Raw genomic sequence first — 24,727 nt, 5'->3', positions numbered from 1 at the left:
CATGTCCTTCATGGAACCAGAGGTAACAAGAACAGAACTAGAAGTGCCAGACGGGATAATGCAGGGTTTGCGACAAGCCAATACCTTGCGAGTGACTGGGTAATGCACTTTTTCCTTTACCCGGATCTCCTGGACAGTGCGATCATCAAGATACACGGGACAATCCCGAGAAGAGGTGGCATGGCCACCATTGCAGTTGATACAGCAGGGAGGAGGAGACGGACAATCACCCTTATGTGCATCCCTACCGCAGGTTACACATTTGGCTGGGTGTCGTCAAGATGTTCTACTGTGGTTGAAACGATAACACTGGTAGCAATGTATCGGGTTCGGAATGCATGGTTGGACTATGATAATTTCATAGCCTGCTTTGATCTCGGACGGAAGCACCACTCTATCAGAGATGAGAAAAAGAGTGCGGGTGGGCACTAAGGAGGAATCTACCTTTTCCATCACCCGATGGATGGCAATGACACCCTGATCACAGATGTAAGATTGGATTTCGACCTCGGTCAGACCATCGAGCAGCCTAGGGTAAATAACACCACAGGAAGAATTCAGAGTTCTATGGGCCTCAACACGAACAGGATAGCCGTTGAGAAGTGAGGCAGCAAGCAGTTGTTGTGCTTGAGAATCAGAAGTAGTTTCCAAAAGCAAACTGCCATTCCATAAAGAGAGCAGGATTTCACAAGGCTGGCAATGGCACTGCCATTCCATAACAAGAGCAGGATTTCACAAGGCTGGCAATGGCATCAACACCTTTTCTGAATAATAAATGGATTTACCGTTGTGAAGGACTGACCGTCTTCAGTACATGAAACCATGAGGAACCATCGTGCGGCTCGAAGGGGTCTTTGAATTGTTAGCCTTATTCCGTTTGCATTTCGTATACATTTATTGTGAATAGGATTGGCTCATTGCAAGAAAATCCCCGTGATTGTCTGCGTTTCCGATGGTGCGCTTCTTCCAAGAGGGGGCCCCCATCACAAGGAGCTGTGCCTGCCTTAGGTGATTCTTCGCAACTCAGGTCACACCTCCCAAACACCTGACAGAGGGACCAATCAGCAATTTGGGAAGGTAGCAGCTCAGGCAATCACGCCTCCCTGGGCCTGGCCTATACCAGGGGGTACCTGTCGACCCGGGGCTGGGAATTACATGTTACCCAGTCACCTGGTATGCGTCAGACAAGTGGGCCAGATGTCAGGAGTGCACAGGGGGGAATAAGAAAAAGAGGAACCTAAAACACCGAAGCAGAGGAATGAGAGCAGAAGGAAAACTAAGAAAGGAAAAAGCAACGAAAAACAGTGGTGAGAACTGTTCTTACATCAGTGACAGACAATGTGGAACATTCCCAATAACACCCCCGCCATGTTCCCCAAGGTAGGGGAAAAAGAGTAGCAAGAGGATAGACATACAGCACAGAAGGGAAAAGATGCTGCAAAGGCTGGGGCCCCGTGGTAGCCAAGCACGAACCTGTCAATGAGTGGTGTGCCCCTTGGGGGGGTCCTTCGTTTGTACCTGCAATGAGAAGCCCAAGGTACAGTCCAGCTTGGCCAATGACTGACTGACAATTTAAGTACCAACAACGTGCTTAATTCATGCTGCCAGCACAGCTTTCTCACCTTGTCCCACCCAAAAAGAGTTGCTTGTATATATGTAATATGGAAGTAGTGTTTATTTTTGAAGAGAGCTTGACTTACATCACATACTATTGGTATTCTTCTTTGTGAGTCAAGCTTAGTTGGTTCCAATGCACTCTGGTCAAACAAACACACACAACTCAAACAAGGGGTTCTTATTTACAAATATTTCTTTCCCCACAAGAGACGAAACCTTGTCGGTTCTGCTGTTGCACCAGCAGAGGAGAATGATGTTTCACAGGGTGAATTAGAAAATCCATTTCTTCCCGTGTGAAAATACACTTTTCCCATGTCAAGTGACAGTATACTTCCCCTCAGAACTGTAAAACTTATCAATTGTTTGAATGGTAAAGGTTTTATATACCGGCATGGAATGCCCCAGCACTTGGTGGCGGGGGGAGGAGGGGACATGTTTTCAGAAATATCTTTGGTGTGCAGCAACATGTACGCTGCATATTTTCGTGTTACGAAAGTAAAAATCCAAATTCCACCATTAGACACAGCACGTTAATTGATATTGTGATGCATGTTTGCAAGCCAATCATCGTTCCCATCATGTCATCTCAACAGCCAATGACAGCAGAAATTCGTAGCATAGGACAAGTGATGTACCGAGCCAATAGCAACATCACTGTTAAGTGGTGCAAACACACCAACAGGAAAAGTCAATGGTTTAAATTAATACACATAGTGTAGCGACCAGAAAAGCTAACCATTCACACACACATATTGGTCTTTTTCTGCATGTGTGACCCTTTTTTTGGGTTTATGGAATGAAAACTGAATCTAATCTGATCAACATTCATCACACAAATGTGCCAGTAAAATTTTAAATAATGACATAAATGTCTGGTCCTCTGGGCTTGAAATTCTTCGAAGTGGCTAGTCTTCAAAGTAATTTAAGAAATTCCTTGCACCTTCTCACACTTAACATAATTCATCTTGGGCAAAAGTAAATTTACTTTGAAAGTAACGCTTTTCAAACAACCATTCACAATATTTTCCCATGATCTGCTAGAAAAAGGTTCACGTCAGCAGTTGCCAGATGACAGACGTTACTGCGCGTACTCAGCTATGATCAGGTAGGAAGCCCATATGTTCATATGTATACAGCATTAAGACATCTTACATTACGTTATAAAAGAAACAGGACATCAGAAGATACTCCAAGTGCATTGGAATTTCATAAACCGCACTAAAATGCATAATTCGTATGTCCAGATTTACAATGAAGTAGGTGCCAACCTGATATTAAGCTACTCAGTGTGGTTTTCGGAATGCAGATTTTCTTGCAGTACCAGTACTGTATTATCCCACGATTGGTTCTTTATTATAACGAAACACCACACATGCCCGAAGATGAAAGCAAACAGTTGCAAGTTACCGATAGTGTGGAATGAAACAGTTCTTTTCAAATACATTGACTGTCTTTGCGGAAAACATTAATGAAAGTGAAAGCAAAATTTCTGTAGCAAACCAATAAAAGTAACTTTATTATTTTGCAAGGTGAGTAATGCAATTGCCAAAAATGGGGAAATAAAATAAAATCGGAAAACTGAAGCTGATAATATATTTTAGCCTTCTGTAATTATGTATTTTAATTCACTTGATAGCTCCCAGATACAGAAATCCATTTTGTTTTCATTTGACGTGAAAGCTGTAAATGAAGAGGAAACAGCAAATCACTAAACATAAACACAGGTCACGGGGAGACTATCCCCTCTCTACAGCTACTTGGACTGCTCTGCGCATGTGTGAATCCGGCAGCTTGGGCACACCAGAAAAATGTTTCCAGGTAGCATCTGGTTGCTTGCTGCTACTGCTGATACAGCTAACAGCCGCATTTCAAGTAGCCAGAAGTGGGAGAAGTTACTGCTCATATGTGATTCAACTGCGCATGCACGAGCCCACTGGCAGCTGCTCAAATGGACCTAACATGAACAATAGTGATTTCACAATCATAGAAAGCAGTTTTTTGATATGAAGTATTGTATAGTCTTCCTCTTAAAGCCTTTAACACGTTTTGTTGTTGGCAGATGCTGATGTGTGCACTGTGCTTTGTTGTTGTTGTTGTTGTTGTAGTAAGTGGCACATTTTGTTTCCATCTTAAGTTTTCTTTTAGTTCTCTCTCTCATCTGTTTTAGTGTTGAAGTATTATTTGCAGAATACAGTAAAACTATTTGACATGTAAGAACAGATAAACATGTCAAATATACAAAAATTTAACTGAAAACTAAAACAATGAAAAATTCCTGCATTTTCCCCGGTTTTCTCCCAGACAAAGAAATTCCAAGTCTTCCCGGATTTTTCAGGGCATATATACCCTGTTAACTCTGAATAGCAGAAATGGTCAGAAGTACCGAGAATGGGAACCTGTCATCAAAAAATGAAATTCCATTCTCCAAGGAAAGAAAGATACTGGTGGAAGAAGAACTGCCACAGATATGGATAATTTTCAGGAAATTGCTTGTCACACTGGAATCTTAAGATGGCAAGAGTATTCCATACAACAAAAGGGGGCACATGTCTTAAATAACAAATCTGGTTCCACAAGATGCTGCCACTCAGTTGACTTAAGTCTAAAATGAACAATATCTGAAATCTTTGGATTTTGGAAACAAGACAGTTTAACAATGGGACATGTTCTGGTTGAGAGATCCAATATACAGAGTGATGCAGAGAAATGGGAACATTTGAAGCTGTTGATGGCAGCCCTGCAGATGTTCAGCAAGTGGGCAGTAAATGCCACACCACTGAGTAGTAACAGACATTCCACGCACTGGAGTAATGGAGCAGTGTAGCGCGTGCAATTACTATATGTGCATATTACTGATATGGTGACTGTGTTGGCAGTTGCACAGTAATTTGTTGCCACTATCAGGACCAGTGCCACTCAAAATGTGGGTTCATAACTTTGAAGAGAGAGTTTCAGCTTGTGGAGAGAAAGGGAGGAGGGTGATGATGTTTGCATATACTCGAGAAAATAATGATGCTGTGCAAGTTGCAGTGGTGAGGAGTCCTTGACATCTGGTGCAAAAAATTGTGTCATTTGGGCTCTGATATGAGAGCATGCAAAGAATGCTCCATAGCCTTCAATTTCATCATTACTGCTCAAGACTAAGACTGAAGACAACATCACCAGCATTCCATCAAAAAAATTGCAGCATTCTGTGCAAAAGTTTCAGAATCAACTTACTGAATATTTACAGTGACATGTGCAGTGCTTAAATTATATAAATTTTAAAAACTGATGCCTAATGAAACTTCCACTGTTGGGAGAGAGGGGGAGACAGGAAGAGGAAGAAGACACTAACAGGTTCGTTTTGTGGATGTGTGGTTGCCTAGCATTCTGTTGTGCTGTTTCAATTATAGAATTTCTATTATTTTAATTGTAACGTATGGTATATTCAGTTGCAAAGAGGATCTAGAAGATACATTCCTGATGTATCATATAACACCGGCGGATGAGTATTCCTGCTTATATTGGTCAGTATAACAACAGTTCAAAACCATGTCCCCAGGTCACCTCATTACCCAATAGGAGAACAACTCCCATTCTGTTGAGGGAGTGATTTCATTCATACTAAGTTCCACTAGGTATTGTTTTGTTAGGAATAAAAATGGCATTGTTCATGGTTTGTTCCACGGGAATCATTCCATCGGCAAGGGGTTGTGTAACGGGAAGCATACCACATGCTTAATGCACTACCAATGTCACAGCAAATAGCAACTCACAAAATTGAAGCAATTGCACTGGGTCTACCTCCCACTGCTTACAGCCAGCATAGTTTCAGATATTTACTAACTTGACACACTTGGGTTTCCAGTTTTTTAGTGCAGTAAAAATGACAATGTTTTGACAACAGTGAAGCCTTGATAAGGAGTTGCCTGCACATGAGCAAATCACTACTGCTATTGCAGGGTGCCTACACAAAAACAGTAAGCTTCTTGGACAGAAAGGCACTTGTCAACTGCCTTCTATAAGAAGTTCGGTCACGCCGGACAGCGAGAAACAAACCAGGTTGTGAGCCATGGGGACTGAGACAGCGTGTGATTGGATGTATGCAATCATTTGCTGGTTAGTTATCAGTATGTTACATCAAACTGTCACTATTCAGTTGCTGTTGCTATATTAGAATACATTCACAGAAAATTTATTTAGTATCAGTGTGTCTAAAGTACAGTTAATATTTTGGGGTGGGTCTTATTCCTTCAACAACTTATTCCTATCATCCATAAAAAATCAATCCTACTGTTGGTTTGACCAAAGTAGTACATAGTCCTACTGGAAATGATATGCCACTGCTGCGGAAGCAAAGGGAACTTCACAGCAAACATAAACATAGCCAAAGTCTTGCGGACAAACAAAAATTACGCGAAGCGAAATGTACTGTGAGGAGGGCTATGCGAGAGGCGTTCAATGAATTTGAAAGTAAAGTTCTATGTACTGACTTGGCAGAAAATCCTAAGAAATTTTGGTGTTATGTCAAAGCGGTAGGTGGATCAAAACAAAATGTTCAGACACTCTGTGACCAAAATGGTACTGAAACAGAGGATGACAAACTAAAGGCCGAAATACTACATGCCTTTTTCCAAAGCTGTTTCACAAAGGAAGACTGCACTGTAGTTCCCTCTCTAGATTGTTGCACAAATGACAAAATGGCAGATATCAAAATAGATGACAGAGGGATAGAGAAACAATTAAAATCGCTCCAAAGAGGAAAGGCCGCTGGACCTGATGGGATACCACTTCGATTTTACACAGAGTACGCGAAGGAACTTGCCCCCTTCTTGCAGCGGTGTACCGTAAGTCTCTAGAAGAGCGTAATGTTCCAAAGGATTGGAAAAGGGCACAGGTCATCCCAGTTTTTAAGAAGGGACGTCGAACAGATGTGCAGAACTATAGACCTGTATCTCTAATGTCGATCAGTTGTAGAATTTTGGAACACGTATTATGTTCGAGTAAAATGACTTATGGAGACTAGAAATCTACTATGTAGGAATCAGCATGGGTTTCGAAAAAGACAATCGTGTGAAACCCAGCTCGCGCTATTCGTCCAGATACTCAAAGGGCCATAGATATGGGTTCCCAGGTAGATGCCGTGTTCCTTGACTTCCGCAAAGCGTTCAATACAGTTCCCCCCAGTCGTTTAATAAACAAAGTAACAGCATATGGGCTATCAGACCAATTGTGTGATTGGATTGAAGAGTTCCTAGATAACAGATCGCAGCATGTCATTCTCAATGGAGAGAAGTCTTCCGAAGTAAGAGCGATTTCAGGTGTGCCGCAGGGGAGTGTTGTAGGACCGTTGCTATTCACAATATACATAAATGACCTTGTGGATAACATCAGAAGTTCACTGAGGCTTTTTGTGGATGGTGCTGTGGTATATCAAGAGGTTGTAACAATGGAAAATTGTACTGAAATGCAGGAGGATCTGCAACGAAATGACACAGGGTGCAGGGAATGGCAATTAAATTTCAATGTAGACAAGTGTAATGTGCTGCGAATACATAGAAAGATAGATCCCTTATCATTTAGCTACAATATTGCAGGTCAGCAACTGGAAGCAGTTAATTCCATAAATTATCTGGGAGTAGGCTTTAGGAGTGATTTAAAATGGAATGATCATATGAATTTGATTGTCGGTAAAGCAGATGGCAGACTGAGATTCATTGAAAAAAATCCCAAGGAAATGCAATCCGAAAACAAAGGAAGTAGGTTACGGTACACTTGTTCGCCCACTGCTTGAATATTGCTCACCAGTGTGGGATCCGTACCAGATAGGGTTGATAGAAGAGATAGAGAAGATCCAACGGAGAGCAGCGCGCTTCATTACAGGATCATTTAGTAATCGCAAAAGCGTTACGGAGATGATACATCTAACTCCAGTGGAAGACTTTGCAGGAGAGACGCTCAGTAGCTCGGTATGGGCTTTTGTTGAAGTTTCGAGAACATACCTTCACCGAGGAGTCAAGCAGTATATTGCTCCCTCCTACTTATATCTCGCGAAGAGACCATGAGGATAAAATCAGAGAGATTAGAGCCAACACAGCGGCATACCGACAATCTTTCTTTCCACGAACAATACGAGATTGGAAGAGAAGGGAGAACCGATAGAGGTACTCAAAGTACCCTCCGCCACACACCGTCAGGTGGCTTGCGGAGTATGGATGTAGATGTTGAATTGACTTATGCATATAGTTATAGGGCATTCACCAGTTAACTTGGAATCTGAGCCATGGCGCAACTCAGCATTTTTCACATTAACTCACCTTGCCAGAGGCGACAGAAGTGGTAAGTACCATACTAAAATCCTGCAAGTGACTAATGATTGAATCCATGACCTTCGTATTTGCAGCCTGGCACTTGACCACCACTTTATCATTAAGAGTTAGTGCCTAATTAGGTTTTCCGTTTTGACCTTATGCTCCAAATGGTCGCTCTTTCTATTGCACCTTCAGCAACACACTAATCTTTTCCTTTCTTCTATTTCACCTCTTGCAATGTGATTATTAAACGATAGTTTCAAACCTTCTAATATTCTTTTGCTTTTGGTTTTACTTTTCACTATATTGCATTAGCACTTACTGTAGTAGTATCATAGCTTTTCTGTATTTCTTTACTTAAGAGAAATCAGTCTTGTAACATCAATTAGAATCAAAATTCTCTAGTGGAACATATTCAAGTTCTTAAAAATATATAATTTATTTACATAAAAGGTGTAACTGTTCTTACACACACACACACACACACACACACACACACACACACACACACACACACACACACACACAGAGAGAGAGAGAGAGAGAGAGAGAGAGAGAGAGAGAGAGAGAAAATACAAACTCCACATAAAAAGAAAACTAAAAATAATGAAAAATTATTGAGTTATTCACAAAGTAAAGAAAAAGCCTTTGGTAGGTAACAAAATTACATCTCTGGACACTTAATTCTCGAACTATAATACCTCCACTCAGAACAATCATAATGTTTAGTCTGTTGGCAAACTCTTGAGTGAGCAGTGCTGTTGGTGGGAAAGTGGCCCCTCCTGGAAGAACCCTGCAATTGCCCTACAGGCACACTACTAACTGGTTGTTCATTTCTTGTCTAGCAGTGTAATGCAGCCTGCTGTGATTTATGTCAATTCAGTTGCTGTGATTTTAGTTACCAGTGTCAGTCAGTTCAATTTGTATATTATTTATTCTGAAGTGATAGATAAGTGTACTACATCACAAGAAAATATATATAATATGGAGACAAGGTATTTGTAAACTAAGGAGCATTTGGACACAAAAAGAACTGCTGGCTGATATTGTCAGTCACAATCAAAGGACAGTAGTGACAATATGACACATTCGAAAAAAATATGAAAATAAAACATATGGTTTACTGGAGTCAGGAAGAAAGATCACCCAAATTCTGGGAGGAAACCCATCATTATAGATGGCTTTACAAAATCGGTAATTCGAGAAACAATGACAAATCAAAAAACATTGCACACACATCACAAATCACTTGTTGCTATAAAATACAAAAAATGAATTTTCCTGAACAGAAAGATCTTGTGAGCATGAGTCTGCATGGAATGGGATTTATCTGGAAGAGTTCTGTAAGTGGTAATCGAGTGGTCATGCAAATAATCGATAGAAGTAAGGAAATTAAAAAAGCAAGGTGGAAAGTTATTTTATATCAACAAAACTTGGGGACACCCTTTCATCTTGCGGCAAGAACTCATGGGGCACTATACTGTTCAAATCTAAGAACATAGTGAGGATAATCTTCATGTTTAACTGCACTTATCAAATTTTTTTTTTTTTTTTTTTTTTTTTTTTTTCAATCTTTAAGAGCCAGAATGCTACTGCTGGGACGACTGCATCACCTGTTACCACCCATTTCAGTAGTTCTGCATTGTTGTTGACTTCATCTAGCACCTCCTAGGCAACTGGCATGCACTACTGTTTTTGTTCAAAGTTCAACAATTTTGGAACCAGTGCACCCGAATCATCAGAAACAATTTCATGAAATGAGCCAGTTGACACGCCATCATCATCAGCAACTACTCTGATTGTGATTCGTAGTCATTTCTTTCACTTTTTCCATGCTTTCATCATTTAATGATGTGCAGCAGCACCCAGCATGCTAGACATCTTCAAAGTCTTCACAGCCTTCTTCTAAACACTTATACCGCTCGGAAACTCTTGTTTTACTTTACCCCTAGTAGATGCACCAAAAGTAATATCTAGCATTTCTAAGACTTTGATGCACTTTATTGCATTCTTATAGCAAAATTTAATACAAATTACTCATTTTGAAGCAACACACATAACACCTGTTACTACCAAAACACATGCAACCTCTTTGATAGCTGACTAAAGACTAAATAACTGATATGCCTAACTCCATACAGACAGTTTTCAGAAATGTTTACCAACACAATGACAAAAAAAAGCTATACAACCTAAAATTACCATTTCCCCATTACTTTTTGAACATTCCTCGTATAGTAAGAATTATTGTTTCACTGCAACATGACAAGGAAAGTTGTCTTTTAGTGGAAACACATCAAAGGCTTAAGTTTTTAATTCTACAGGTTAATTGCATTATATTGTAGTAGACTTTTGAATCCTAACATATGAGGTCCAGTCCTATTTAAATGTAATTTAGTCTATAATGCTGTTTTTCAGAAGAAGGCAAACTACTACTTTATTCCGTATAGTGTTAACTCATTTACCTAAAAATAAACACTGCCCAGACGTATGTGCGCCCTGTGAGGGCACTGATTTAAAGCGTGCATTGCATAAGGGCGGCGGAACAATGTTAAACAGCCGTAGAGGCATCCTGGATGTAGCTGGCCAGTCAGAGTGGGGACTTGACTGCTTGCTCAGGAATTTACCGACAGACTATAGTACGCATCTGAATACCCTTCAACTGCAATAATAATAATAATAATAATAGTAATAAACACGATACAACAAAAACTAACAATTATTATTTTACCAGTAATTCAATACTGGAAGGTAATGAGTACCATAAAAACAATGGAAGGAGTTAAGGCAACCATTTAAAACATAGTTGAGGTATGTGCTCATCTACAGCTCAGTATCTCAACTACACTGTTATAACCCTATAAAGTGAAGACGATTAATTTTGAACAGTGTATGCCTCCACAGCCAGACTTAAGAGACTGCCTCACGTCAACACAGACAGCGAGCAAAGCAGCTGTATGCAAGCCAGTGCGCTGGGCCCATCAGCCATTCTACTGTTTAACAAGACTTATGGATTACTTCACTGTGATACTGTATCTACTGTTCACACTGTTTACTACATCACTCAGTGTATAATTAATAGAAGTTAGTTGGTGGGAATTCGCATGTGTGTGTGTGTGTGTGTGTGTGTTTCATTATGTGGCTACATCTACTCCTTCCACTATTTTGTTCTGTACCAGTGAACAACTTTGTCACAAACTTACCATCTGGAAGGTCCTGCTTATTTGCAAATATTAGTATGATTGCATCTCTCATTTCCCTGTCATTTATTATCCTATGAAGCTCTTGTCTTGCTTCATCAATTCTGTCTCTATCAGCACAATCAACAACGAATATAAGACCTTGCGTGCCCGTGTAGTAGTGTCTCCATAATGGACGTATTTTATCTTGTCCTCCAACATCCTGAAATTCAAACTGTAGTTGCATGAAATGTTCCCAATATTGGCTGCAATAAATATTAAATCTGAATACTGCTTGTACTATCTCCAGCCTATCAAAATGGCAAGAATCGAATTGCTATATCTACAGTAACTTCGATAAAAATGTTAACTAAAATTCTAATAATGATGCTAATATGTGAAAAATGATTGGTAAACCAGAACTGGAATATGCTCATCATCTGCTTGACTGCTAACAGTGTTAAAAAAAAAAACTAAAATGACTCACTACTGGATGGAATAAACACACGACACAAGGTAAGTACAAATAGATGATGCAGCAATGAGCTACACCACTAACACAAAATCATAAGGGAATATTTAAACGTGACAACACACACAATGCAAATTCTCCAGAAAACCTATTAATGACTTAACCAGAAAGTTATGTGATGGTAACTCCCAGTTAATCAACAAAGTCACATTACTTGTACTACCAATCATCTTACTCTGAAGAATATATCAACAACCTCCATTTCCTCTGGCCTCAAGGACTTATAAAAGCTGGAGCACTGTTTTTCTTATAAATATCATTAACCTTGCACATATTTTAAGAATGTGTAGTAGACCACCAATGAAGCTTAACAAAATATGATGCATAATTAAATGTTATTTTAAGAAATGTGGGGGTGCCTGATCATTATATACCAAGAACACTGTTATAGGAAACAGCAATACAACAACCAATTGAACACTGTACTTTCTATGTGCGAAAGGAGAATCATCTACATGCACATAGTGTGTATCATCAGACCATGATTTGATGCAACCACATTCATTCAACTAGAACTTTTATCTCTGCAAGTTTGAAAGGAGTGAAGCATAATAAATTAGCCACTGACAATTAACAACTTTGCGAGTTATAACTCTGAACCGATATTGGTTTGGTTGGTTGGCCGATTTTGGGGAGGAGACCAAACAGCGAGGTCATCGATCCCATTGTATTAGCGAAGGATGAGGAAGGAAGTTGTCTGTACCCTTTCAAAGAAACCATCCCGGCATTTTTCTGAAGCGATTTAGCGAAATCACAGACAACCTAATCAGGATGGCAGGATGAGGATTTAAACCATCATCCTCCCAAATACAACCACTGCGCCACCTCACTTTGTCAGTGTTGGAGACCGTTTAAATATTTTCTACAGGAGCCATACAAACAGCAGATATGACCGACAGGAGTGCACTTTGGATGTGGAAATGAAGCGGAAGACAGGCAGTAGAGTACAATGGCATACTGCTGGAATCCAACCTCAGGAGTGAACATTAAAGAATAAAGTTTTCCTCCACTACATTAATCCCACATTAGGTTTGAGTATGATTCGAGCCTGGTTTCTTCCACAAAAATGTTCAGTCCTGTTCGTCAGTTGATGGTAATTACTTAGTTATTACTTAGTGATTTACTAGCTTTCTGGTGATAATTAAGGAGTTGTTTTAAATATTAAAATTTCCCTATGTTCTCCTTGATCACATGAAAAGAGAGAACGTCTGCCTCATGCTCGGTCTTCTTCATATATTTTATCTTTTAGTCTGGACCAATAACTAATAGGAGTAAAGATAAAGGCCTCCTACATCTCTTGTTTCAAATCATTCTCATCTGCCATTATGTATCTATGACAACAAATTTCATTTCTTGGCCAAGAACTTCTGTGGATTCACGTTGTTCATGTATGACCAGTTCATCTTCCTCTGGAGACTAGTATATGCGTTTTTTAAATCTAAGAATACTAATGTTCCAATTCTTCCCACGTGACAAATACTCCATCGGCAATGTCATAGCAAACGAGGGCTGTATTGCTACGGAGTACCTTAAAAGCAGAGAGAGAGAGAGAGAGAGAGAGAGAGAGAGAGAGAGAGAGAGAGAGGTGGGGGAGGGGGGGGAGGCGGATGTGTGCACATCTTTTATCCTAATCCATCTCAGTACCTTTAAGAAATGTGAGAATGTGATACCCTTTTAATACTTATACTTTTGTCTGGTTACGTTCTTGAGGAAAGGACTAAATATCCTTTGTCCAGTCATTTAGGACCAAGTGAATATTTGTGTAACCACACTACTTTACAATCCACTAACCCATTCAGCCATAATAAATCGGCCATTTTGTTTTAAAAACAATTCAAAATTTTGAGCTCTACAGTTGTTTCTCTTTACTTCCAGCAGAGTTGTGAGCATAAAGATCAGTTTTTAATCACAGATATTGAAGGCACTTACATGTTAAGTCAACCACAAGAAAATTCCACCAGTCAAGGTCTAAGTATTATATGGGAGAGACAAAGAGTGTCTAAGAGAAGAAGAAATGGCACTTAATTGTTTTGTTTCATTTGGAAGACTTATTTGATCCAGCTCTCAATACTCTTATATACTCAGCTGGTCTCCTGCTGTGAGAGGAATTATTTTTCAAGTATTGGAGAGAAGTTACAGCAAAAATTCCCTTAAAAGAAATATAATGCCTGTACATAATTACATGCTAAGTACAATGATGTTATTACCAACCACAGTAGAAGACGTCAGTATTGCACAAAAACTAAAAAATAAAAAGTCCATAAGAAGTACGCAAGCCCCCTTAACCCCTTAGCTTACAATGTTGTGTGAGAGACTTAGTGTGCTGACCCTGCCAAACATCAACTAGACGTATCAGAGACGTGGTACGTTTACCGTGCCGAACAAGCGCATGTCGTGTGAGAGATGTCGTCGGTCAGCCGCGCCAAATGTAACCAGAACGTGTCTCACACATTGCGGAGCTGATCGAGTACACGTGGCATACACGAAGTGTTCTTCGCCGCATTTGGACCTGCCGACATTACAAAAGTATTCACAATGTTCACGGTGTGTACCAAACGTGTTCACGAGGAAAGGGAGACATGTGGTGGAATAGCCAACAATGATTTTGCAGGATATTTTTACAGCGGCAGTGACAGCGGTAGCGACGTTTTACCTGCTGTACGAAAATGGTGTAAGCGGCTAGTGATTGAATATTATACTGACGAAGAAGAGCAAACCTACTAGCAACAATCAGAGTCGTGGATGTGGCAAAAGGAATACAATGAACCAACAATCTGGATGTATACAGAAATTCCCGGAATAAAGTAAGCAGCTTTACAGCACATGAGTACAAGCATAAGAGAATTAGGCGTTTTCTATGTAATATTTAATAGTACATTTTGGGAAAACATCTTAACTGAGACGAATAGATTTGCACAAGATGTACTCAACAATGAACAGAAGAGACGAAAAATAGACCAAAAGTGGTCTCCTATCGTCTGTAACGAAATAAAAATAATACATTGTGCTATGTATAATCATGGCTGAAGTAAGGAAACCGTCGATTCAGATGTATTGGTCTAGGAGGGCCATTGCAGAAACGCCAATATTTAGGAAGAAGGTGCCATTCAGGAGATTTCTGCACATAAGTAGATTTTTGCATCTAGCGAATAACAGTTCAGCCAACAACACAGATAAGCTGTACAAACTAAGGGCAGTCATAGATATGTTCAATTAAACATTTAAGGAAGTGTACACAATGCAAGAGAATATTGCCATTGATGAATCATTAATGAAATTTAACCCATCAACAAACAATTTCACCCATCAAAAAGAGCGAGGTTTGGTATTAAAACTTATAAATTGTGAGAGTCAAGATCAAGATGAAAGAAGGTTGTATACATGGAAGAATCCTGGAGATACTAAAAGGTATCAGATAGATTATATACTGGTGAGACAGAGATTTAGGAACCAGGTTTTAAATTTTAAGACATTTCCAGGGGCAGATGTGGACTCTGACCACAATCTATTGGTTATGCCCTGTAGATTAAAACTGAAGAAACTGCAAAAAGGTGGGAATTTAATGAGATGGGACCTGGATAAACTGAAAGAACCAGAGGTTGTACAGAGTTTCAGCGAGAGCATAAGGGAACAATTGACAGGAATGGGGGAAAGAAATACAGTAGAAGAAGAATGGGTAGCTTTGAGGGATGAAGTAGTGAAGGCAGCAGAGGATCAAGTAGGTAAAAAGACGAGGTCTAGTAGAAATCCTTGGGTAACAGAAGAAATATTGAATTTAATTGATGAAAGGAGAAAATATAAAAATGCAGTAAGTGAAGCAGGCAAAAAGGAATACAAACGTCTCAAAAATGAGATCGACAGGAAGTGCAAAATGACTAAGCAGGGATGGCTAGAGGACAAATGTAAGGACGTAGAGGCTTATCTCACTAGGGGTAAGATAGATACTGCCTACAGAAAAATTAAAGAGACCTTTGGAGATAAGAGAACGACTTGTATGAATATCAAGAGCTCAGATGGAAACCCAGTTCTAAGCAAAGAAGGGAAAGCAGAAGGGTGGAAGGAGTATATAGAGGGTCTATACAAGGGCGATGTACTTGAGGACAATATTATGGAAATGGAAGAGGATGTAGATGAAGATGAAATGGGAGATATGATACTGCGTGAAGAGTTTGACAGAGCACTGAAAGACCTGAGTCGAAACAAGGCCCCGGGAGTAGACAACATTCCATCGGAACTACTGACGGCCTTGGGAGAGCCAGTCCTGACAAAACTCTACCATCTGGTGAGCAAGATGTATGAAACAGGCGAAATACCCTCAGACTTCAAGAAGAATAGAATAATTCCAATCCCAAAGAAAGCAGGTGTTGACAGATGTGAAAATTACCGAACCATCAGTTTAATAAGCCACAGCTGCAAAATACTAACACGAATTCTTTACAGACGAATGGAAAAACTAATAGAAGCCAACCTCGGGGAACATCAGTTTGGATTCCATAGAAACACTGGAACACGTGAGGCAATACTGACCTTACGACTTATCTTAGAAGAAAGATTAAGGAAAGGCAAACCTACGTTTCTAGCATTTGTAGACTTAGAGAAAGCTTTTGACAATGTTGACTGGAATACTCTCTTTCAAATTCTAAAGGTGGCAGGGGTAAAATACAGGGAGCGAAAGGCTATTTTCAATTTGTACAGAAACCACATGGCAGTTATAAGAGTCGAGGGGCATGAAAGGGAAGCAGTGGTTGGGAAGGGAGTGAGACAGGGTTGTAGCCTCTCCCCGATGTTATTCAATCTGTATATTGAGCAAGCAGTGAAGGAAACAAAAGAAAAATTCGGAGTAGGAATTAAAATCCATGGAGAAGAAATAAAAATTTTGAGGTTCGCCGATGACATTGTAATTCTGTCAGAGACAGCAAAGGACTTGGAAGAGCAGTTGAATGGAATGGACAGTATCTTGAAAGGAGGATATACGATGAACATCAACAAAAGCAAAACGAGGATAATGGAATGTAGTCAAATTAAGTTGGGTGATGCTGAGGGAATTAGATTAGGAAATGAGACACTTAAAGTAGTAAAGGAGTTTTGCTATTTGGGGAGCAAAATAACTGATGATGGTCGAAGTAGAGAGGATATAAAATGTAGACTGGCAATGGCAAGGAAAGCCTTTCTGAAGAAGAGAAATTTGTTAACATCGAGTATAGATTTAAGTGTCAGGAAGTCATTTCTGAAAGTATTTGTATGGAGTGTAGCCATGTATGGAAGTGAAACATGGACAATAAATAGTTTGGACAAGAAGAGAATAGAAGCTTTCAAAATGTGGTGCTACAGAAGAATGCTGAAGATTAGATGGGTAGATCACATAACTAATGAGGAAATACTGAATAGGATTGGGGAGAAGAGAAGTTTGTGGCACAACTTGACCAGAAGACGGGATCGGTTGGTAGGACATGTTCTGAGGCATCAAGGGATCACCAATTTAGTATTGGAGGGCAGCGTGGAGGGTAAAAATCGTAGAGGGAGACCAAGAGATGAATACACTAAGCAGATTCAGAAGGATGTAGGTTGCAGTAGGTACTGGGAGATGAAGAAGCTTGCACAGGATAGAGTAGCATGGAGAGCTGCATCAAACCAGTCTCAGGACTGAAGACCACAACAACAACAACAACAACAACAACAAGATCAGGATACTGCTATGATTTTAAGATATACACGGGTAGTGACAAACATGATGCTAGTGGTAGTCTCTCTGTAAGTGTAGTTCTGGAAGTATTACAGTCAGTATTACACAAAGGGCACACTGTAAATTTATAAATACCGGTTTTCTTCACCGAAACTTTTCAAAACCCTCCTCACCAATAAAACTAATGTGACTGGTACAGTGCGCTCAAACAGAAAAAATATGCCCACAGACTTCCTGAAGGCAAAATTAAAGAAGGGAGAATATACAGTGAGGAGTTGTAATGGAATATTGGTACTAAAATGGAAAGATAAATGAGACGTTTACATTCTTTCCACAAAACATTCAACAGCAGAAATGATTGCCACAGACACACCTTTCCACAAGCGTTGTGGAAACCGAAATGTGTCGTCGAATACAACAGAGGCATGATTGGAATTGATCGCCAAAATCAGATGCTCGCATGCTTCCCTGTGATGAGAAAATGTGTGAAATGATACCACAAGATATTCTTTTACCTATTTGATGTTTCTTTATTTAACACTTACATTTTGTATTACAAAATACACTGCAGCAAAAAAGAGAGCTATGGAGAATATAGGATTCTCATTGCAGAATCATCGTTGAAAACTACACCTTTACCGGAATATAATCTGAAGGGACGATTAGCATCCGGCGATATACCACAAAGACAGCACGCGCAACATTGGGCACATTTTCCCAAACATATTGATCGAACACCATCAAAAGTAAATCCTGCGAGAGCTTGTGTGGTGTGCAGAAAGCACAAACGACGCAGGTAACAACGTGGAAATGCAAAGAGTGCAGGGTTGCACTACATGTGCCAGATTGTTTTGAACAATATCATACAATCGGAGACTATTAAATTCGTGTACATGTCATTGCGAAGACATTGCGTTTGAAAATATGTTTGCCAACATACTAATGTAACAGGTCCCAGAATGTTTTGAAAAAATATTATACAGTTTTAGATCATTGCATTGTTGAGAATATTATTATTAAGATGTATTTCATCAATGTATGTTTGCTTATAAAGGGAAATAAAATGTTTGTGAATATACTGTTGCACTTGAGACAATGAATGTTTCGTTTCCAATGGGCAACTAATCATCATTATTTATGATACCTGCAGAAATGTCACGTTACAGGTATCTCACACACGTACTTACAAATCCCGAGGGTGTCTGCACGACTTCGAACGCCACCAGGCGTAGTGCACCACAGCCTTAGTGTGTGTAAGTGCCAGGAATCGTAAGGCGCATCTGTATCTTGCAGCCACTTATGGCTCATACTAACGGAACTTAAATCGTAAGGCAAAGGGTTAACAAACATTCTAAATAAATCCTTCACATCAGGATATTTCCAGAGTATTTAAAACACGCAGGAGTTGTACCAGCCAACTTCCCTGTTGTCACCATTCGAAAAAAAATAACAGAATCAATTATGATTGAGTGAGAGAGAGAGAGAGAGAGAGAGAGATTACTGAATTACTTGAATAAATACAACTTTTTCAGTGAATTGAAGTTTTGGTCTCTGAAGTGGTAGGTATACGCAATCAGCCATAGTAGCATTCTCAAAGGTGCTCGTCACAAAGGTAAGTGTGTCACAGACATGTTTTTAGATCTGTCTAAGGCACGCTGTTCCAACAGTGCCTGGTTCGGAGCCCATGTGGTGGGAGAAAGCAAACTCAATGCATCATGGCCGCATTAAGTGTAACTAACGCAACAATCTATGTTCAGTGGCAGCTATGGTCAGTTGAGTTGGGGAAGTCCTGTGCCTCAACTGGAGGATACATTTGTATTTATTGAGAAGGATGATATACAAAATGTGTCCAAAAAGTAAGGTGACTATATATATTTATGCAAAAATATTTATCTGTTCATCAATATTCAAGCTGGCTTCTTCAAAGTAATCCCCCTCAGATACAATACACTTGTACCAACGCTTCTCTCAACCCTCTAAGCACTTTTTGGTACAGCCTTGAGAACTTCCAGTGATGCAGTTTTTATTTCCTCAATCACTGAAAACCCTAATCCTTTCATAGGCCTCTTCAGTTTTGGGAACAGGAAAAAGTCACAGGGGGCCAAATCCAGTGAATATAGTGGCTGAGGAACGATTGTCATTTTTGGCCAAAAAATATCTCACAAGCAATGATGAATGAGCAGGTGCATTGTCGTGATGCGACAGCCATGAATTGTTTTTCAACAATTCCGGACTTTTTTGCATATTGCTTCTCGCAGACGGCACATAATGTGAATGTAACACTCCTTATTGACCGTACAACCAGAAATTCAATACGCCATGGTAACTGAAAGAAACAGAGCTAAACTGACATTTTTAGTTTCGACGTCATAACCGTAAACCCGTGTTTTGTCACCAGTTATGACCCTTTTGAGCAAATCGGGATCATCATTGGCATCATTCAAGAGCTCCTAAGTGACATGCAACAGTTCTTCTGATCAAAATTGAGAAGTTTTGCAACAAATTCGCTGACACACGTCTCGTGTCCAAAACATCCGAAAAAATTCCATGGCACGAGCCAATGGATATGCCAACATACTTAGCAATGTCTCTTACGGTAATTCGACGACTTTCCAAAACAATTTTTTTCACAGCTTCGACACCATCATCTGTTGTTGATGTGCTGGGGCGCCAGAGCGAGTTTTGTCACTGGCATCTTCTCGGCCATCTTGGAAGAGTTTGTACGACTTGTAAACTTTTTTTTTTACTTTTTTCATGTGTTTTAGAGCACTTGATTCCATTTTTCACACAAAATTTGATGTAAATTCTTTGCCCCATTTTTTATAATAATCAAAAATTGCCAAGCACACTAAAAGATGCCTTCCTATCTGTCAAAAACTAAGCACGCTGTACACTCGAAACAGTTAACACATATTTGGGACATGTGTACCAACATAATAATAACTTAAAAAAAGATTGATAATCAAACATACGTTGCCCGAGCAATTTGAAAAAGTCACCTTACTTTCTGAACACCCCTCGTATGTGACTGTGCTCATCTTTCAATATTTGTGTGAGGTGTCAATACAGAGCTGCAAGTAACTGGGAAACTCTTGAATGTGGTACCTCTTGATTACACTACAACAGGACTTAATATTTTTGAAGCCGTTTGTGAATCAGTGGACAATACGAATTTGCCTTGGGATAAGGTCTGTAGCCGCAAACAGCACCACAAACGATCAGGCGTCATCAAGGTTTTGCTTCTCGTTTAAAATGAGCTCAAGAACAAATTTGAGAAAGATATTTTCACTGTCCATTGTTTCATTCACCAAGATGAATTGTACGCTGAAACAGTGAAACTAGGGGATGTGATGTCATGTGACTCTTGTGTCACGTCATGATTTAAGTCGCCGGCAATTCGAAGGATTCCTCAAAGATACTTATGGAAGATAGAAAATCCTATGAAGTTCTGGTCTTGCGTTAAATCAGTAAGTGGATCGAAACAGCATTTCCAGACACTCTGGGACGATAATGGCATTGAAACAGAGGATGACACGAGTATAGCTGAAATACTGAACACCTTTTTCAAAGCTGTTTCACAGAGGAAGGCTGCACTGAGGTCCCTTCTCTAAATCCTTGCACGAACAAAAAAATGGCTGACATCGAAGTAAGTGTCCAAGGAATATAAAAGCAACTGAAATCACTCAACAGAAGAAAGTTCACGGGACCTAATGGGATACCAAAAGAAGTACGCCAAAGAACTTGGCCCCCCTCTAACAGCCGCGTACTGCAAGTCTCTAGAGGAATGGAAGGTTCCAAATGATTGGAAAAGAGCACAGGTAGTTCCAGTTTTCAAAAAGGGTCGTCATTTCTGGAAATCCAGAATCTACTCTGTAGGAATCAACATGGATTCCAGAAACAGTGATCGTGCGAGACCCAACTCGCTTTATTTGTTCATGAGACCCAGAAAATATTAGATACAGGCTCCCAGGTAGATGCCATTTTCTTTGGCTTCCGGAAGGCATTAGATACAGTTCCGCACTGTCGCTTGATAAACAAAGTAAGAGCCTAAGGGATATCAGACCAGCTGTGTGGCAGGATTGAAGAGTTTTTAGCACACAGAACATAGCATGTTGTTCTCAATGGAGAGACTTCTACAGACGTTACAAAGTAACCTCTGGCGTGCCACAGGGGAGAGTTATGGGACCATTGCTTTTCACAATATATATATAAATGCCCTAGTAGGTAGTGTTGGAAGTTCCATGCAGCTTTTTGCGGATGATGATGTAGTATAAACAGAAGCTGCAGCATTAGAAAATTGCAGCGAAATGCAGGAAGATCTGCAGCGGATAGGCACTTGGTGCAGGGAGTGGCAACTGACCCTGAACATAGACAAATGTAAAATATCGCAAATACATAGAAAGAAGGATCCTTTATTGTATGATTATATGATAGCGGAACAAACACTGGTAGCAGTTACTTCTGTAAAATATCTGGGAGTATGCATGCGGAACGATTTGAAGCGGAATGATCATATAAAATTAATTGTTGCTTAGGCAGGTGCCAGGTTGAGATTCATTGGGAGAGTCCTTAGAAAATGTAGTCCATCAACAAAGCGGGTGGTTTACAAAACACTCGTTCGACCTATACTTGAGTATTGCTCATCAGTGTGGGATCCATACCAGGTCGTGTTGACAGAGGAGATAGAGAAGATCCAAAGAGCGGCGTGTTTCGTCACAGGGTTATTTGGTAAGCGTGATAGTATTACGGAGATGTTTAGCAAACTCAAGTGGCAGACTCTGCAAGAGAGACGCTCTGCATCGCGGTGTAGCTTGCTGTCCAGGTTTCGAGAGGGCGCGTTTCTGGATGAGGTATCAAATATATTGCTTCCCCCTACTTATACCTCCCAAGGAGATCACGAATGTAAAATTGAGAGTGCACGGAGGCTTTCCGGCAGTCATTCTTCCTGTGAACCATATGCGACGAACAGGAAAGGGAGGTAATGACAGTGGCACGTAAAGTGCCCTCCGCCACACACCATTGGGTGGCTTGCGGAGTATAAGTGTACATATAGGTGTAGATGAAGCAGTGTATGGGGACATACCTTACCACAACACAGTTCCTTGGCTTTGTCAGGGAAAGTTCTTAATGTTTTCTTCCCCATTCGTGAAGAAATATCACTCTTTCTACAAATGAAAGAGGAAGAAATGTTTGTGTGTGTGTGTGTGTGTGTGTGTGTGTGTGTGTGTGTGTGTAGGATTTAAAATGGACATCAAGACCTAGTATTCTTAGCTGTTATAATGATGCATCTGAATAATTTAAATCTGGCATTCCAGAGCAAAGAGCAGCTAATAGTTGATATGCATGACCAAATCTGGGCATTCATGAGAAAGTTTTGCTTGTTTGAGAGGCAGAGGGTGATGGAATTTTAACGTTCTTTAATCATTTGGCTTCTTTAAAACCAGCTGAAGGTACTAGTTTCGGCGATTATCAAGCAAAGATAAAGCGGCTCATCATATCTTTTCAAACAAGATTAAGCTCGCCATTTTTGAAATGGATATGAAATCATTCAGCTCTCCTTTCTCAGATTCACCTGAACATTTGCCATTGTCACACTAGTTGGAAGTTATTGATTTCCAAAATTCAACATTGCTGAAAGACAGATACAACAACTTGCTTAATTTGTTACAGTGGTAGCATTCATTACGGCAAAAAACATTTTCCAAGCTCCGCAAAAATGCCACACAGACTGAGTGCATGTTTGGATATACATATACTTGTGAGCAGCTTTTCTCAGCAATGAAAAGAGTAAAAACCAGGGAACGATCTTTTCTTCAGGACGTAACACAGGTCAACCTTCACATTAATGTTGCAAACAATGTGATGCCCGATATTTCAGTTCTTGATATTAAAAAGAAGTATAATTTCAAATGCCCCATAACCATAGGCAATTTCTCTTAAAACAGTTATTTCTTATTCATGTCCTTAACTTCCTACTACACAACATAGCATGTCACTGTGTGATAGATGCTAAGTGAAGAGAATGATGTTGGCAATCCTGTAAGATATTGCGGACAGATCAGAGTGCTTGCAGTGCCACCTGCCATGCTACATGCCCTGGGCCATATGACTGTTCACAGTGAGTGGCAGTGGTCCGCAGAGCAGGAAGCATTCCGCAGCTAAGAATGGAGCTCACGAGCTTTAACAGCTTGCTCTAAGGCTTTTGATATTGTTGACCATAAGATTCTACTACATAAACTAGAAGGATTAGTAACAAGAGTGGTAGATAATGATTGGTCCCAATGATACTTAGCAGGTAGGGTTCAAAGAGTAGACATAGCACATACCTCAAGTAAGTCCAAACTTTTACTAAAACACTTATCAGAATCAAAATAAATTAATACAAGAAATCCTCAGGGTACCATTTTAGGACCAGTAGTGTTCCTGACATACAACAATGGCTTTCCTAGCAGTGTTAATCATGGGGAAACAATTCTCTTTGCTGATGACAGCAATATCATAATCACTGGAAAACAAGAGAATACCTTGCCAAGAAAGCGAACTAAACCTTCAAGGAAGTATATGATTGGGCAATAAGCAACGAAGTAACAATGAACACAAGGAAAACAAATGCCACGATTTCCAGCTTGAAGAGGGAAAATAACACTGTTAGACGTAGATGACACCTCTGTAGATAGTCTAACAAATGTAAAGCTCAGTGGAAGTTGCCTGAACATACACAGACATTCACGGACAGAATGTTATCACCATGTTATGCCCTTAGATTCCAGTCACCAGTGTATAACGACCAGTGTCACTTAATTACAAACCCTTCACATGCACACTTAATTCTTAACTATTACATGGCATTCTTTTTGGGGAACACATCTACAAAATATGAAAACAATTTTCAAACTGCAGAAAAGGTCCATAAGAATAACAATGAAAACTAATAGTCTAGCTCATTGAAAAGATCTGTTTAAAACAGGTATACACATCAATAATACTGTTTAATCTCTAGAACTAAAAAGAGTATTTTACTTTCTATTTGACATTTCACATTTTTGTAGTAGATTTTGATTTACTGTGATAGTTTCACATAACAGTAATTCAAAATAAAAAGATGGAACTTTTACTTAAAAAAATTAATATTTGTTACATAACATTTCCTTTTGTTAATAAATAATGTGTGTGTGTGTGTGTGTGTGTGGAGCGGGAGAGGGGGGGAAGCACGTGGTGCATTTGGAGCTTAAAGGCTCGCTGCTAGCGAGATTTCGACCAGCAACTTTACAATTACAATCCCACTGCGCTCTAGTGTCTCAAATTTTGGGATACTCTTCAATTTTACGTTTCTTTAACATGTCTTCATTTATTTTGTTACCTCATTTTGTGTAACCAGCTGTTAGTCTCTAGAGTTCCATTTCAAAGGCTATTAGTCTTTTTG

At 39.8% G+C, this 24,727-nt stretch overlaps 1 protein-coding gene across 5 annotated transcripts in view; it reads right to left on the bottom strand.

Moving 5' to 3' along the window:
- The window catches only part of LOC126259942 (ADP-ribosylation factor 6), a 131,288-nt gene that overhangs the window by 10,642 nt on the left and 95,919 nt on the right, over positions 1 to 24,727 (bottom strand). For all 5 annotated transcript variants that reach the window (XM_049957039.1, XM_049957038.1, XM_049957041.1 and 2 more), the window contains one exon: positions 11,114 to 11,312. In XM_049957039.1, coding sequence (XP_049812996.1) covers positions 11,114 to 11,312 — 199 coding nt within the window. The remainder of the gene's footprint in view (positions 1 to 11,113; positions 11,313 to 24,727) is intronic.

The sequence above is a fragment of the Schistocerca nitens genome, chromosome 5, assembly GCF_023898315.1.
Source record: "Schistocerca nitens isolate TAMUIC-IGC-003100 chromosome 5, iqSchNite1.1, whole genome shotgun sequence".
NCBI classification, from domain to species: Eukaryota; Metazoa; Arthropoda; class Insecta; order Orthoptera; family Acrididae; genus Schistocerca; species Schistocerca nitens.
The sequence above is the reverse complement of the archived record's forward strand: the minus strand, read 5'-3'. Positions and strand labels throughout refer to the sequence as shown.